Source organism: Saccostrea cucullata, unplaced genomic scaffold, assembly GCF_032062105.1.
Source record: "Saccostrea cucullata isolate Sc308-1 unplaced genomic scaffold, CSIRO_AGI_Scuc_v1 ctg688, whole genome shotgun sequence".
NCBI classification, from domain to species: Eukaryota; Metazoa; Mollusca; class Bivalvia; order Ostreida; family Ostreidae; genus Saccostrea; species Saccostrea cuccullata.
This window is the reverse complement of record NW_026919596.1, coordinates 139,345-156,305: the sequence shown is the minus strand read 5'-3', so window position 1 is coordinate 156,305 and position 16,961 is coordinate 139,345. Positions and strand designations below refer to the sequence as shown.

Genomic DNA, 16,961 nt, shown 5'->3' with positions numbered 1-16,961 from the left:
TTTGCGCTGCTGCCTATTTTTATTGTTCCAATAGACTTTTGAACATAGTTACTGTTATATATCTTCATATTCCTTTTAAACATCTTTGTATTTAACTACAATAGTTCTACCTGACGTTGTATGAATAACGAACCTAAATTCCTTATTCATAATTAATCGTTGTTTCTCTCTTTTATTATTGTATTCTGTAACTTTCTTCATCCTATACCACTGTATACACTGTTGATGTTTCTGTATTGCAATGAGAGAATGCGAATGTTCACCTATCAAAGTTAGCTTTTTATAAACAATGGCCTTAAAAACCTTATTCTGTCAGATACTTGGTGTGCTTAATGAAGGACAGAAACCAGAAAAACCAGAAAAGTGTCCCGGCTGGCTATATGATGACGTCATGATTCCTTGTTGGCATAGCGATAGATCGTGCAGACCATCAATTTGTGACATAGTGGGAATCATGTCAGAGAGGTTCGTAATTCTTAAGTGATTTTTTAATGTTTTAAAAGCATTCATTATATATATTTCTATTAATAAACTTGCATTTATTTTACTTTTATGCATTCATGTATATAAAATAGGATAAGTGAGAACCAAGGCATCGCAGCTTCAAGTTTAAAAACAGACAAAAGATCATTAAATAATGAAAATGATACATCCCAAGAAACAATCACCAAGGAACAAAATCTTGATGGTGGATATTTGGATGCTGGAGACACTGATAAACAACAACGCTTAGGATATTACATGTTAGGTCAGACTACAGAAAACCAGTATGATGATATTATGAATACCAATTCCAATTCTTCCAGAAGAAACTTTGAAAGTTCTACCCAGTCATTTACTCTAAATGACAAAGAAATGGCACAGTTTGATGTGACTGACCACCAACCTTCTTCTGTGTTGTCATCGTCATCTTTTGTGTCCCCTATGACAAACACAAACTTAGGATTTCCTAATGTTCGAGTCACAGACCCACGACCCTTCAATGATAGGTCTCGGGCATTTGGAGTTACGAACATGGACTACGAATCTAACAATACAAAAAGCAACCCACTTTTTGATAGTTTTCTAAGTAGTGACGGATTCTCAGCAAGCCTATTCACAAAAACAGCTACAGCAAGTTTATCCACAAACACAACTAGAGCAAGCTTATCCATAAAAACAACTACAGCAAGCCTATCCTCAAACACTACTACAGCAAACTTATCCACAAACACAAGAAAAGAAGAATTGGAAAAAGGAATTCCTGGTAGCATGGTGCTGACAGATACTAATTCTGACTCAGTGAATAAATCATCAGATTTTACCAGCTCACAGAGTCAGGCATAGATTTGTTCTTACTTTTCGAAAAAAAAAAAAAATGCATTTATGCACAATTTTTCAGTTTAAAAAAAATCCATTTTACTCTTTTTGGTGCAATCATATATGACTTGTAGCCATGTCTAAGAGGAATAGTGTTATACGGTCAACAAGAAAGGTGCCTTTAACATAGTTAGTTTAGAAGCACCGGATGTTGACAAAATAAAAGAAATTTTACACATGCAATTGATTTAATTAAACTTTTACTTTTAAATCATCTGTGATCTATTAAGTGTAATTAAAATTAAAGTAGAATTACTATCTTTACTGGCATGTAAATTACATACACTGTATACTGCCATAAAGTTGAGCAATTATTTTATAAATTGATTGAGGTGCTAGACACATGCTCTAGAACAAAATTTAAAAAAAAATTACACTTCACAATTTTCTTTTGCGAATACAATTGTTTCTCTTTCTATGCCATCCTCAGTTTTTAATTGAAAGTATTATTTTGAGTTGGAATCAACCAATTAAATTTATTAAAATAAAATATAAAACTTGCTGTTTAATAATTTAATTCTGGTTGTAACGCTGTATTTGACTGGATAAAAAATTTACTTTAAATCGTATAAAATGGGTTGCCTATGTCACAATGACTTTCGTCAAAAACACATCAATCCGCCCGACGTTACAATTAAATTTTGTACAGATTGAAGTCATTTTGTTAGAACAATCATCTTTTATTCTTACGTCAAATGAATGAAAATTAAATTATAAGCAATGAATTTAACTGCTTCACGGTTTATAAAGTGTAAACTGCCCAAACCCACTTTATACCGTATAAAATGGGTAGATATTAAATTCATTCCTTAAATAAAATAGTTGGCAAAAAATAAAGGAATCACAGTCAGAGAAAAGACTGATATACAACGGAAGGGACTAATTCTTAAAAAAAAAACAGAAAAAAAAAAACCCCAGAACTTTACAGGAATTGATTTATTCTATGTACCGAAAAAGAATAAAGACCGTGTTCATGATAAAAGAACAATTCAGGATCTGTGTAACATTTTCACATGTCTACATAATCATATGGCACTACTGTAATCATACACTTCTGAGTATTGCATGGTATTGTAAATATACATGAAAAATCACAGCTTTATATCACATGTAATTAAACTGAGACAATTATTTGTTATATATGTATACTGCCATAAATCATAAGATGAAAAATATTGTCAAATGTATTACTGTATTGCCAGGGTAAAATGTGTAATACATGTACATGTATATGTATTGAATTGCAAGTTGAAAAGTTTTCAATTTTATAGAAATCCTAAAGCTTAATTGATTGATCTTTGCAATTGTTTTTTTAATTACCAAAAGTTTTTCTGCATCGCATATAACCATTTTTCCTATACTTGTATACTGTTTGTGACATATAAAATGTCTGAATATGATTGTGAATAAATATTATTGTGAATAATGAACTCAATAGTTTGGAATGTACTGGTAGTAAGCTTAAGGCAAATAAACATCTGGAATAAAATATATACTGTAAATCCGGAAATTTTTGCTGTAGATAAATTTTTAGCAAATTTCATACATGCCAACTTTTGAAAATTCCCATGGGGGATTTTGCGCGTGACGACAATTTTCAAAGCTTTAAATTCGCGACATTTTGTCGTGAAAATAAATGATTATGAAATGCTTTTTTTTTTTTTAATTATAATATTGATAACACTTATTAATACCACAGCACAAATAAAACAATACAAATTACAGTTTTATTTTCCCAAATTTAAATATCTTTCTTATAATAGTTGTCACTCTGTTTTATTAATTTACATTTTGTTTCAGGTATGTACCCTTGAAATCAAGTGTCACTTTATTCCCTATAAGTAAGTATATAGACAGTGCATAATTAATTTTATCTCACACACAAAACAATTTGGAGAAATAGGCCTGCCTAATTAAATCATGAATTTTTTAACAAAAGCTCCACCCCCACCCATCCCAAAGAAAAATTAAAATTGTAAAAGACTACATCATGAACATGATGAGCTTTTGCAGTCTTGGCAGTGCCATATGGGTCTCTGGTATTTCCTTGACATATATGTAAACAAATACAATGTATGAGTATGATCTATGGGAGAAGGGGGATGGGGAATTCACACTCTCTACCATCGGCTCATACATTCACCTCTGTCATTGGCTCGCGTTTATCACAGTGATAAACACAAGAAATAGTGCGTTTGTTTACATTCATTATAATTTAATTTATATGTTTATGTCTGACTTTTCAGATAGATATTTACTAAATTGTTCAAGAACTATTAATTTAATTTGAAATTAACTTGCAAATATTACTTTTTATACGTTATGTCAAAAATCTTGACGTGAGCCCATTGCAGAGGTGTCTGAGAGATGAACGAACGACAACTCTGCATAGGAGATTGGGGAATTCAGTGTACTTAACATGAGATTATTATTTAATCTAATTATTTCGAATATTTTTTTAAATTGACAAAGTATACAATATTTTTATTATTAGCAGTTAAAATCAGCAGCTACATGTATATATGCTTTTAAATTTTCTACTTTCGTTTTAAAAAAAAAAACGATCTTTTTGGATTCCAATTTTATTCTTTGATTATCATTTTATTGACTTTAAGTTTTGTTTTTAATACAATGACTAATAATTAAGCCATTAATCTATGTGTTTCACTTTGCATACCCCTTCAAACTGAAAAGATTAATCCCCTAACTGCTCCAGGCTATAAGCTACCTGTACCTGGACAGCAGTGTGTGCGTTGAAGCGAGAAGTGATTTCCTGTGGATAATTAACTTTGCATGCTAAATAAACAATGAGGCTTATCTGTGTGCATTGAATAAACAACTCTGATATTCTTATTCCGATTGACAAAATTCGGCGGTAGGGAAACTTAAAATCTGAATTTTTTTCAAATCGGGAAATTGGGTTAATTTTTCTCTCCCGATCGGGAAGGCGGGATGAAAGGGTAAAATCGGGAGGATCCCGCCTAAATCGGGAAAGTTGGCATGTATGCAAATTTGCGAGTTCATTGCATTCGCAAAAATATTTTTTTTAAAAATAATTCAACAATAAGAAAATGTAAACAAACTAGTGGTCATTCACAAAATTTTGAAACATAAAAATTAATCAACAGCATTTTGACCCAGATTCGCAAAATAAAATCGATGTAAAAATTTCCAGATTTACGGTACCTTTACAAAAATGAATATATTTATCTTGATCACATGTCATTGCAAGCTTGCCTTCTCACAGGCTGATTAGCACCATATTCATGTATTAGATAATCTAAGTCTTCACAATAAAAAAAATTTCTGAGACATATTCCATCTTGATATTACACCTCCTTAATAATAAATCTTATTAGTTTAGAGGCATATTCTTACAAAAATGTCTTTCACTTTACAACCATACATTAAATTACATTACAACTTATCAAATTCAATCAACTAGAAATAAAATGACAAGGAAAATTAATAAATATATCTATAAAACAAATGTTACTTTTATGATGTATATAATGGTATGGGTACTCTGTAAGTCAACTGAAAACAGTTGGTTGTGATGTCACTTCCTGTGGGCAGGGGATCTGGGGTAGTTGTCTCCCCTAAAACAGCCGATTATGACTTCACTTCCTGTGGGAGGGGGATTTGGGGTCGTTGTTTCCCCTCGGCCATCAGACTCTCAATCTCTTCCACAGTTCGGGGGACACAAGTCAGTAGTTCCATCCCCTCATCTGTCACTGCCACGTCATCCTCTATACGAACCTGCCATTAAAATATTGTTCTTTATATTTACTCATGTAATGAATATTCGAATGAAGAATTTTCAAATTAAAAACAGTCTTCAAATTCAAATAAAATAAAATGATTTTTTACAATTTTATTTGTATACATATAATGCAAATTGAGATATAAATATTTCTAGATATTTAAGAAATATCTCACCCCTCCAAATCCCCTGTATTGGTCTATCACCTCACGGCACATGAACTGGGACTGCTCTGGGTTGTTAAGGGCTGCATCTAACAGCTGAAAACAAAAAAGAATTGCTCATTAAAAACAAAGCTTTCAACAACTTCAATTCAGCATCAAGTAAATGACTTATTGTTTGCAAGAGTTTTATTTCTAATTCACAACTATTCTTTATCTTGCTAAAGTTATATGTAATAAACACCTTATAAGCACCAAATACAGTCCAATGAGAATAAGATGCAAAAAAAATTAGTGACATACAGTACATCCAAAGTACCTTTCTTTGCTTCCCACCATTTTAAAGAACAAACCACATCTAAGATATAAAATCCTAGTTCTATATTCATTACCATAGTGGAACTTGCCACTCTTGCTATTCCCCACAACTTACCACATCTATGAAATACACTCCAGGTTCTATGGTGAGTACCATTCGGGGTTGGACAACTCTGGCGGTCCTCAGGGACTTCAATCCGGGCTGATCACTCCTCTCCACTCCCTGTTCATATCAACGACTGTTGTTTATAGAATGCCAAACAACTGTTCACAAGAATTAGAATTGCATGTCATTTAACTTTCTGTCTTCTTATGTGAGTAGTTTCTTTCTAATTCATGGACTTTGAATGGTAATTTATTTAACTTAAGAGTTAAATTAGACTTCTTTTTAAGAATGAGGCATACATTTATATTCAGTCATATTCTTTGACTTGAAATATTATCATCAACCATTAAATAAACAATGTTATGCATAGTTTGTCATCTAAATTAATACACATATAGGATGCCATTCATGATTTTATATGTACTGATGGATAGGAATTTAATGAAAATTTTAGAAAAATTTCCACCTCAGGATACCCGCCGACATCGTGGGTGTCGATTCCCATGAAGTGTCCCAGACCATGAGGCATAAACACTGCCCCCAGACGGACCCTCATCATGTCTTCTATGTCCCCCTTCAGGAGCCCCAGCTTCTTAAGCTCCTCCAGGTGTACCCTGTCTGCCAACAGGTGCATGTCAACCCACGACACACCTGTCAAAAACAACAGAGGGACAGACTGCAGTCAGAAATTAATTTTCAGAGAAAATGAATGTTAAAAAACCAGTCAGTATTTCAAATTTAAAATACTTGAAGGTCAGGTAAGAAAGCTCATTGCTAAAGATTCCAAAGGGTACCGTGAAGCACGAAACAGATCAAGGTGAAAATGTAAAAAAAAAGACTGTGATTTGAACCCTGCATTTTTCAAACGTTGGCTATCCAGCGAGAAATCTGGCTATTTTTTAAGTCAAATCATTTCAATACTGAATGCCCCAATCTACATATAAAAATTCTTCCCATGGTCATGTACATTTGACTACAAGAGAGTTCAGTACGACTCACCTGGTTTGAGGGCTTTCATTACGGCCCGGCTTGATTTATACACTGTCTCATAAATCCCTCTTTGTTTTTCTGTAAACTTTCCATTGGCTGGGTAGGAACAGGTAATGTCGGATGTGTAACAGTAATATTCTCCACCCATATCTAGAAGGCTGACAAAAAAAAATGTTTTCAATCAAAACACCATCCTTCTGCAGTACATGTAATTTACATCCTTTACAATGTCTATATTCAGTAATGTTAATATAAAACAACATGTTTTCCATCTTTTTTCCTTGTCATAAGTTTGAGGATTTCTATCTTTGGATACTCACCACATGTCTCCATCCTGTACTTTTTTGGCATTGGGGGCACCTGCATGTCCGTAGTGTAAGACAGAACCATTGTCCCCACTGGAGTAGGACACAAGAACAGATACAGAAAGCATGATCTTAGAAATGCACAAAGCTGAGACAAAGAATACCAGTACATCTCTTCATAGAAATATCAACAATGTTTATATTACAAAAACTTTCATTTAAAAAATTTAACATTTAATAGTACATTGTATGACAATTTCTGTACTATGCCCTACCTGCCACAGATACATGTGTAAGCCATTAGTCGGATCCCTCCATTAAACTGACAGTAATGTTTGAAGATACTGTAGAGAGAAAGTTAGGGAAGATTACAAAATACAGCAGTTACCGGTATGTACTAGTCTTTTATATCATTGTATGAGTAAAGTTACCTTTCCATCTGATATTCATACATTCCTGGCCTTACACATCTCATCACCTGTAATCATAATGCTCTGTTTCAATTCTATAGTAGGATAAATTACACAGTAAAATTCGTCATCAAACTCATACTATGATTTTAGCAAGCATTCAATGTTGACATTATTAATTAGGGTAATGGGATTGATTAAATTGTACGGAGCACTGAAATTTTATTAAGCACTATAAGGTCTTAGGAGGTAGGAGTTACATGTATCATGTAAGATATCATAAGATCACTTTGTGAAATTTTAAAATTAATTGTGAAGAAAATTATTCCCTAATTTTTGAAATTAAATTGTCAAAATTGTGTTTTGCTAAATTATAGGCTTCTCCTACATACAGACCACACATAAGTCATGTGCTTCTGTTCTATTCATATCTTCGTGGACCCCCTGTCGCCTGTGTTTTTTCATCAACTTTGTCTGTTTCTCTGTTTGTTTACTACTCTACAGGCCTCTTAGCTTGCATAGGGATTTTTATAAAATTCTTTTTTAATTTGAATTTGTGTGAATCATTTTGTTAGTTTGGTCTGTTCTCCCTCATAGCTTATAAAACCTTCTGCTTGATCCACAGCATTATTACATATATTTAAAATAAAATTTTCTGACCTCAGATGCCTTAAACCTGTTCTATTTACCTCTTTATGAGCCTCACTGCTAATTCTGTTGGAGTACCTCATAACCTCCAGTTCTAAGTCTGTCTTAAACACACGGCTATCAAAGAGATAAAAATACCATTTCAAAGATATGGTATGCCGTATTTATAAGAGCTCCTGTGTTTGCATTTGTATGCTCTGCAAAATTATTAAATGTCAAAAAAGGAAAGAAAAACAATCACACTGTATACAAAACTTAGTTTAGTGATGTTCAAATTTTAGTATTTTCCAGACTGCTTCTTAAATTAAACTACACGCAAATATATGATTACTTCAATGCATATAAAAGCTTGGCTCCTATAATGCAAGATTTACACTCATGAATTAGGTTTTATTATGTACATTTTACACTTATAAAAAAATTAAAACATAAAACATACCATTCAGAAATCTCAGGATGTAAGATGGTATTATCAACCTTGAACCTACCAAAAGAATAACTCATAAAAAAATATATATATATTTTAGCATGTATACACAATATTTTCACTGAGTTGCTCTGAAAGTATGTTTTCCTAGAAGAACAGTAATGAAACAACTCTTAAGAAGATAATTTAATTAATTACTGAAATTTATCCACTGTTACTTGAACCCCCCTCCCTACTTACTCACTGATCCCATCAAAGGCAGCTTCTCTGCTATAGTTGCCACTGTCTGTGTTCAACCCCCTCTATAATAAAGTGGAATATTGTTAATTAGAATAGAATGGAATAGTATAGTGCATTTTACAACATCACAATGTAAACTATTATCAAATATACACTGTATAATAAAAACAACCATATTGAAGTCTCGGGTTGATACGGGGTGTGATACAGATGTTGCCATGTATTATTCTCTATATATACTCCTCTTGAAATAAATGGACATCTAAATATTTTTCAGTTTAAATACTACATGTTATTAAATGTACCGTTATATAGTATTGCAAGCTACCTAAATATATGATACATATTTCAATTCGATATAGACATTGTACATAAATATGTGTATAAATCTCAATACAGTCCATCTACAAAAAAACCATAGATAATCAAAGATTACGAAGCTCACCTCGACGAATGTTATCAGTTTAAGTAATACAAATCTCACTTCATATTTTTTTAATAGTTAGTATTTATCCTGACAACAATATTTGTGCAAGTTCTGTTTCAATAGATCTTAAAGTTCATTGGGGATTGACCTGTTCCAAATCTTTAACCTGGACACTCATTTGGAAAATGAACATCTGAAGCAAGTCTCAATTGTACATCCTCAGATGCATCATCTATGCAAGTTTGGCCCAGGTAGGGCTTATAGTTTCTTGGGAGTCACTCATCTGGAAAATATAGGTCAGATCCAGCATCTGAAGCAAGTCTGGTAGTGTCCATCCCTAGATGCATCATCCATGCAAGTTTGGTGTGAGTAGGGCTTATATTACTTGGGAATGGACTTGCTCCAAAAACTTTAACCTGGTCACTCATCTGGAAAATGTAGGTCAGATCCAGCATCTGAAGCTAGTCTGGTAGTGTCCATCCCTAGATGCATCATCCATGCAAGTTTGGTCCAGGTAGGGCTTATAGTTACTTGGGAATGGACTTGCTCATAAAAATTTAACCTGGTCAGTCATCTGGAAAATGTAGGTCAGATCCAGCATCTGAAGCAAGTCTGGTAGTGTCCATCCCTAGATGCATCATCCGTGCAAGCTTGGTCCAGGTAGGGCTTATAGTTACTTGGGAATGGACTTGCTCCTAAAACTTTAACCTGGTCAGTCATCTGGAAAATGTAGGTCAGATCCAGCATCTGAAGCAAGTCTGGTAGTGTCCATCCCTAGATGCATCATCCGTGAAAGCTTGGTCCAGGTAGGGCTTATAGTTACTTGGGAATGGACTTGCTCCTAAAACTTTAACCTGGTCAGTCATCTGGAAAATGTAGGTCAGATCCAGCATCTGAAGCAAGTCTGGCAGTGTCCATCCCTAGATGCATCATCCATGCAAGTTTGGTCCAGGTAGGGCTTATAGTTACTTGGGAATGGACCTGCTCCTAAAACTTTAACCTGGTCACTCATCTGGAAAATGTAGGTCAGATCCAGCATCTGAAGCAAGTCTGGTAGTGTCCATCCCTAGATGCATCATCCATGCAAGTTTGGTCCAGGTAGGGCTTATGGTTACTTGGGAATGGACTTGCCCCTAAAACTTTAACCTGGTCAGTCATCTGGAAAATGTAGGTCAGATCCAGCATCTGAAGCAAGTCTGGTAGTGTCCATCCCTAGATGCATCATCCATGCAAGCTTGGTCCAGGTAGGGCTTATAGTTACTTGGGAATGGACTTGCTTCGAAAACTTTAACCTGGGACGCCGACGCAGGGGGTATAGCATAAGCTCAGCTCGACTTCGTCGAGGTGAGCTAAAAAATCACAAAATTTGATTAAATCCACTATAGACATTTCTGTGCAATATGAGTACAAGATATAGAATGACCTACCAAAGTAAGGAGAACAGAAGCTTTTTTCTCTTTCAGTATCTTGGCTATCTGTAAAGAAAAACAATAAATTTAATGTTTGCGTAATGTTCCAATTACTTGTAAAGTATTTCACTTTTTTACTTATTAATGTGAGTTTACATTAGTAGAAAAGTCTTACATCCTCTGCCCAGTGGGCCTCATCCACACCATAGCGAACCTGGAAGTCCTTCAGATCTAGAAGTCTGTAGTATTAAACAATAATTAATTAAAATGAAGTATAATTCTATTCTTTTCTAATTAATCAATCAGCATGTACTTTTTATATGACCTTGTTTGTATAAACATTAATTGTTCCAGGCACAAGACACAAGAATCATATACTATACAGTATTAAGCACGTTAAGAAATATGACTTTCTATAAGGAAAAAAAAAACTGTTTTCTAAAAAAAATTTTGTTTATAAGTGTTAAAACTCAACTGATGGTCAATTTGATTTCTTAAGCTTTTTATTCTCTAAACATAATCTCCAATCAATTTTGACATGTGTACAAATAACATGGGATAATCCAAAGATACATTTGGTACTTCAAATCAACTGAAAAGAAAATCATTAAGAAAAAGGTAACTTGACCTACTTTCCCATCCAGACTGCATATGCATCAGGAAGCTTAGGTGGAAAGAGAATTCCTCGCCCGCTGTCCACCTCAATAGCACCATAAAAATCTGGCTCCTCCACACCAAAGGCCCAATGGAAGTAAGACTCCTGTTAAAAGTAGACCCAAGAAATTGCGTGAAGCATTCAGTGCTACTATATATTATAGACTATCATTCAACTGGTATTCAACACTGCTTCAAACAGAAAGGAACTTGCCTGTCTAAAAATAGGTTCATGGTCTGAGCAGTGTCGTGTTTCAGATTCTCCACCTTGGAGGAGTACATATGCCCCCGCAGGTACCTTCTTTGTTGCTTTCAGTTTCTCTACCAACCGTTTCCTGTTCTCTTTGAACATCTCAGCTGGTACTTTAAAAGTGTGTTCTCCACGACAGAATGCTGGTCTGATATTTAAAAAGACAAGAGTTGAAAACTTTGGTAATTAAACATTGTCAAAAAAAATTACCGTTTATTAAGAGGGACACCTGTTTCTGAACTAATTCTGACTTATATTCCAGGGTAGGAAAACAGGAGTTGAAATGCAAAGGGAGAGCAACAATGTACTGTAGATCACTATATTTTTGCGACACCTTATTTTCACGACTTAGCTATTTGATATTTATTAACGAGACAAAATTTTCGCGAGCTGTGGTTTCTGTTGTATATAATAGTGTTGAATAATCGAGAAAATTTCATAATCGATGATCAGTCAAAATCGGAGAAGCTTAATCGATCAATCATCGACTTAATTGGTAATTCAAATTTCAAATACAAAATTCTATTTCTTTACAGCATTTACCATTTATGGAACAAACTACGGTATAAATAAAATTTTATTCTAAAGACAACTTTTTTGTTGTATAAGTAACAAAGAAACAGAATTTTTTTTTTACATATTTGCTCATAAAACTAAAAATGTTTGTCATGACATCAGAATTTGCATTCCCTAGTTTGAATAATCTAACTGTGTCTCTCGGTACAAGCCCTCACCACAGTTAGAATACGTCCCATATACTTGCAATGTAGCAAATCGGAGTGGATACACTCCGACACGATTTTGAAGAATATAAAAGGATTTGCACTGAAAATAACTTCCAAATAAATAAAAAAAAAATCCTTTTGGAGATTGCTTATGCATTTTATCCCAAAAAATAATCCATATAAAGACGAAAATCCAATTAATGTTCTCAACGTTTTTCTCTCGCTTCCAATTTACCTGCCATGCTTACATTCGGAACTCTCTAGATTGTCAGTAGTAAATCCACTGAGTATGATTTACTGCCCGTGTTTCTTTTGCTACATTATGAATACACGGAACGAATTCTATCGTTAAACCGGGTCCGTAGGAAAATATCATTTTAACGGTAGAATGTTCTATCTATGCATTCCCTGGATATGGGTAAATTTCTACGACTTCAGACGCCATTTTTGTTGACCTCCTTTCGTTTTACATGTATTGTTAATGTGTATGTATTAGTTTCGTTCAAATCATACAAGTTTATTTGGGCGACAATCGATTATGAAAAACGTAATCGATAATCGGAATCGAACACCCAAAAATGATCGACAATCGATCGTCGGCGACAATCGTTTCATCACTAGTATATAAACATTAATAATACAAATATACGCGAGAATAAAATTTTCGCGAGCAGACAGACTCGCGTAATTACGCGAAAATAAAGTTCTCGCAAATAAAAAGTGATTTACAGTAGGAAGGAGCAGGCGCAAGTATTCTTAAGCCTCAGTACCTGAGAGAATATAATACTCTAGTAATCTTGCTGTCTCGAGACAGGAGAAAAACATTTGATCGACTACCTTGAATCTACCTATATATATGCATGATACAATCAAGGACCTATATAGTAATACTATACCTAGTATACTATATAATCCCTATTAACCGCCCCAACCCCTATAAGCGCCCCCTTAGGTCTTTTTCAATTGTCAGGAAATAAGGGCCCCCTGTACGTGATTAAAATCAATTAGAATTGTATCAAAAAAGTGAAGGAAGTGAAAATGAAATTTGTCTATTATCCAATTTCTCAGTGGAAAATGAACAATTTAGCATAATTTGGGAGGATTATCTTCACTTTAAGTAAAGTTAGATATTATCTTAGTAGTTTCTTGTATTCATTTTTTAATTTCAAACGATTTTTTGAAGTTAAAATATGACATTAAATATCATAATGAGAATACCAAAATAACCGCCCCCTTTTTGCAATTTTCTAAGCGCCCGGGGTGGTTAATAGGGATTATACGGTATAGGTCCCTGATAAAATGTATAAACAGATAAAGATTAAACTCTTATCTTTGGTACCTAGATCTCTAAGAGAGAAAACTAAAAACATGAGGAAAAAATTACTGACTCTGTTCTGTATGCTGCCATCTTTATGTCAGTTGCAGGTGATTTCCAATTTATTGAGTGGTGTCACAAGATTTTGATATGACCAAATCGAAAATGAAACTAAAACTCTAAGATCAAGCAATACGATCATATTTGTTTCGCTTTATCGCCATTCTATGTTCATTTTACAAGTTTATTCACTTATAAAAGTTCTTACTCACAATTCACATGAAAATCATCAGAAGTTAATTGAAAATCTATAAATTTACACTTTCTGAATCACAGAAAGTTGATAGAGATGACCAAAATCTACCTATACGAACGAGTTGCTAAATGTCATACGGGCACTTTAAAAATGGATGCACCCGTGACATAAAACTCCAAAAGTTCAGTATCTAGGTTTACTTGCTTATTTCTATGATGGCAGCTATTTTGAAGCATTGGAGAGAGGCAGCAACGTTGTTGCTCGTTTCAAAATCTAGAAAAATCGTTCCTAATCTTGTTAATGGCGGCGGCATGCAGCTTGAAGGTGTGACCTCCGAGCTGTCAGAATTCAATTACAAAATCCTGATGCTAAAAAGGTCAGCTAAAAGCAAGTTCATGCCAGATGTGTATGTGTTTCCGGGGGGTATTGCAGAAGATGCCGACTTTTCGACAGAGTGGTTAGATTTATACAAGAAGTTTGGTGCATCAGAATGTCATGAGCTACTCACATCTCTGAAAGTTGCAGGGGAAGGTCCCCCGATGTTCAGTAGGCCACGAAGCCCTGAATTTGAGCAAATACCAAGTGAGTTAGCTTTCAGAATTTGTGCCATTCGTGAAACTTTTGAAGAGTCAGGGGTACTAATTGCAAGAACATTTGAAGATAAATCTGGTTTAAAAAATAATTTTCCTCAGCAACCAGTATCTGGTACAAGTTATCACCTGGATAGCGATGAATGGCGTAAACGTGTGGATAAAAACCCAGCAGAATTTATTGTGATGTGTCGGACACTTAATGTGATTCCTGATGTCTGGTCACTTTCAGAATGGTCAAATTGGCTGACCCCTACGACATTGTCAACGAATGCAAAAAAATCAGGTAGAAGATACGACACTGCTTTCTTTCTTTGTGTACTCGATCATCTTCCAAAAGCTGTGCATGATGACAAAGAGACTGTACATTTACAGGTAATTGTATAAAATGAATTAAACCTCACCTACAGCTTAAGATAAAGACAGAAGATGAAGAACATTATAATGTTAATGATTGTTTATTAAATTTGTTAACTAGAACTTAACCTGGTTTTTGTTATAGTGGGCAGCTCCTGACACTTTGCTGAGTGTTTACAACAAACATAAAGGAGGCCTAGCTCCACCCCAAGTCTATGAAGTGTGTAGGCTTCTTAACTTTCAAAACATTGAAAACCTTCAACAGTTTGCATGGGAAAGGGCAATGGAAAAACGTGTTGCACAATATTTCCCTGTTGTGGTACTATGTGAAGATGGCATAATTGTTGTCTATCCAGGTCAGTATGTGGGCATGTGTGGCACATAAATCGTGAAAAATTAAAAGCAAAATTTTTTTAATATTAAAAATGTTTAAGAAATGAATTTAATTAATAACTAACCAATTTATACTGTATAACATGGGTTGGGGAAGTTTATGCTTTATAAAATAGCGTAAAATGTTGCAACCCATGTTATAACAGTATATAACTTGGGTAGCTATTAAATTTATTCCTTCAGAGTAGGCAGTTTGACAATTTTTCCTTCAAAAATGGTTTCAAAATGAGCATCTGTTAAAAGGAACTTTAAGCTAGTGAGAACAGTAGAACTTGTTGGAAATACATTTAAAATGAATTGATTCTAACTGTGAAGTGATTTTCAATCTCTATAACTATGAAATATTTTTGTAAATTAAATTACACTTACAAGGAAACAAAATTGTAGGTCCCTGGAACTTCGTTATAAGCATGTTTAACTGTAATGCGTTTTGATGCAACTCATTCTGACAAAGGCAACTTATGTTATACAATATGTAATAAAACAATTAAAGCCATATATGGCGTAACTGATCAAAAAAATATATTTTTGAAAAATACAAAATTAAGTAAAGAAATATAGTTAATACATTTAAATTAAAACTTTTCATACAATTCTGAACACGAATAACACCTCTTTTCAATTAATAATACGATTTTATCTTCTCTGTAATGTGTTATTTAAATCTTTTGTATTTTCTTCCGAGTCGGAGAAAATTCTGAGAATCCAAATTAAATTGTGATATCTTTATAACGCAATTGACTTAGATTTTGTAATTTAGGGAAAAGTTCTATCTTTATATAAAGTAATGATACAAATAATAAGTTCTTATAATTTTAGTCTAATAATTTTCATTGTACATACGCCATATATGGCTTTAAATGACATGTTACAAGCAAATTTTAATTATACATGTATAAATACATTTCTTTGACAGACACAAAATGCAGAGAGTGTACACAGAGTTTAATTTAAGGACCTGTGTTTGAATGTAATTTAAAACAGAAAGTTTACAAGATTATCTTGGTTATCTCCATATGGTTATATCTTCAGGGATCAATTATAGACTGCATATTTGTCTTTAAACAGATAGTATATGTACAGTGTTTTCAAAAGCCTGATTCATATTCACTAGAAGCAAAAAACACCCTGCTTACCTCCCCTTTTTTTTGCAGGCGATGAGTTGTACCCCACAGACCCTGACAGAGTTGGGGAGAATCCACCAATCAGTTTACAGTGTTCTATAGCGGAGCTTCCAGATAAATACCCTGTCATGAACAGAATGCTTGTTAGTGGTCCTCACTCGGTGAACACGTCAGCTGGGGATGGCCAGGTCATCCCAGACTTTCACCATGAGACTCTGTCTGATATGGCAAGCTCAAAGCTGTGATATATACAAAGAACATGTAGGATTTAATTTTAGACATGTGTAAATGATATATATCTGTATTAAGTATGGAATGTGTGATATAATGCACAAATGATTTTGAAACGGGTTCTATAAAAATGAAATAAAATGTTAGTATTTATTGCAAAATTATATAAATTTAAAAGTACACTTAAATGAGAAAAGTATCATTAATTATACCCCACGCAACTAGTTGCGTGAGGTATAATGTTTTTGACCCGTCCGTCAGTCAGTCAGTCCTTTTTTTTTGTCAACGCAACTCCTCATAAACCGCTGCACAGAATTTTATCAAACTTTGCAGGTATTTAGGACACAATGTGTAGATGTGCATATTACCAGGAAATTCCGATTCTATTATTTTTTTCGGGAATTTCCGCACTTTTTAACTTAGGCATTTGGCCATACCTTGAATATAGAGATGAACAGTTTGTCAGTGCAACTCCTTATAAACTGCTGCACAGAATTTCGTCA

The 16,961-nt window shown here is 33.9% G+C and overlaps 3 protein-coding genes across 3 annotated transcripts; 2 read left to right on the top strand and 1 right to left on the bottom strand.

Moving 5' to 3' along the window:
* The first annotated feature begins 289 nt into the window (after positions 1 to 289).
* LOC134234030 (uncharacterized) lies at positions 290 to 1,509 on the top strand. Its single transcript, XM_062716088.1, has 2 exons — positions 290 to 465; positions 576 to 1,509. The coding sequence occupies exons 1-2, from the start codon at positions 290 to 292 to the stop codon at positions 1,324 to 1,326; spliced, it is 927 nt and encodes a 308-aa protein (XP_062572072.1). The 3' UTR covers positions 1,327 to 1,509.
* Positions 1,510 to 4,523: 3,014 nt separating this feature from the next.
* LOC134234059 (xaa-Pro dipeptidase-like) lies at positions 4,524 to 13,653 on the bottom strand. The gene is made up of 16 exons (XM_062716117.1): positions 13,581 to 13,653; positions 11,432 to 11,615; positions 11,196 to 11,323; positions 10,739 to 10,802; positions 10,582 to 10,629; positions 8,728 to 8,789; positions 8,500 to 8,544; positions 8,102 to 8,177; positions 7,434 to 7,480; positions 7,278 to 7,346; positions 7,018 to 7,095; positions 6,707 to 6,855; positions 6,174 to 6,358; positions 5,717 to 5,824; positions 5,299 to 5,382; positions 4,524 to 5,118 (listed from the first exon to the last, which is right to left on the bottom strand). The coding sequence occupies exons 1-16, from the start codon at positions 13,598 to 13,600 to the stop codon at positions 4,972 to 4,974; spliced, it is 1,494 nt and encodes a 497-aa protein (XP_062572101.1). The 5' UTR covers positions 13,601 to 13,653; the 3' UTR covers positions 4,524 to 4,971.
* Positions 13,654 to 13,907: 254 nt separating this feature from the next.
* LOC134234018 (acyl-coenzyme A diphosphatase NUDT19-like) lies at positions 13,908 to 16,751 on the top strand. Its single transcript, XM_062716078.1, has 3 exons — positions 13,908 to 14,728; positions 14,856 to 15,066; positions 16,258 to 16,751. Exons 1-3 carry the CDS (start codon positions 13,976 to 13,978, stop codon positions 16,470 to 16,472), a joined length of 1,179 nt encoding a protein of 392 aa, XP_062572062.1. The 5' UTR covers positions 13,908 to 13,975; the 3' UTR covers positions 16,473 to 16,751.
* The last annotated feature ends 210 nt before the right edge of the window (positions 16,752 to 16,961 follow it).

What these genes read in the sequence shown, in the direction of transcription:
- LOC134234030 (XM_062716088.1), top strand. Translation starts at nt 290, where the DNA reads ATGGCCTTAAAAACCTTATTCTGTCAGATACTTGGTGTGCTTAATGAA. An exon ending in GTGGGAATCATGTCAGAGAG is followed by an intron (nt 466 to 575) that starts GTTCGTAATTCT and finishes TATATAAAATAG; the next exon opens with GATAAGTGAGAACCAAGGCA.
- LOC134234059 (XM_062716117.1), bottom strand. Translation starts at nt 13,600, where the DNA reads ATGGCAGCATACAGAACAGA. An exon ending in ATGAACCTATTTTTAGACAG is followed by an intron (nt 11,324 to 11,431) that starts GCAAGTTCCTTT and finishes TACTTTTAACAG; the next exon opens with GAGTCTTACTTCCATTGGGC. An exon ending in ATGTCGGCGGGTATCCTGAG is followed by an intron (nt 5,825 to 6,173) that starts GTGGAAATTTTT and finishes TGATATGAACAG; the next exon opens with GGAGTGGAGAGGAGTGATCA.
- LOC134234018 (XM_062716078.1), top strand. Translation starts at nt 13,976, where the DNA reads ATGATGGCAGCTATTTTGAAGCATTGGAGAGAGGCAGCAACGTTGTTG. An exon ending in AAGAGACTGTACATTTACAG is followed by an intron (nt 14,729 to 14,855) that starts GTAATTGTATAA and finishes TTTTTGTTATAG; the next exon opens with TGGGCAGCTCCTGACACTTT. An exon ending in CATAATTGTTGTCTATCCAG is followed by an intron (nt 15,067 to 16,257) that starts GTCAGTATGTGG and finishes TTTTTTTTGCAG; the next exon opens with GCGATGAGTTGTACCCCACA.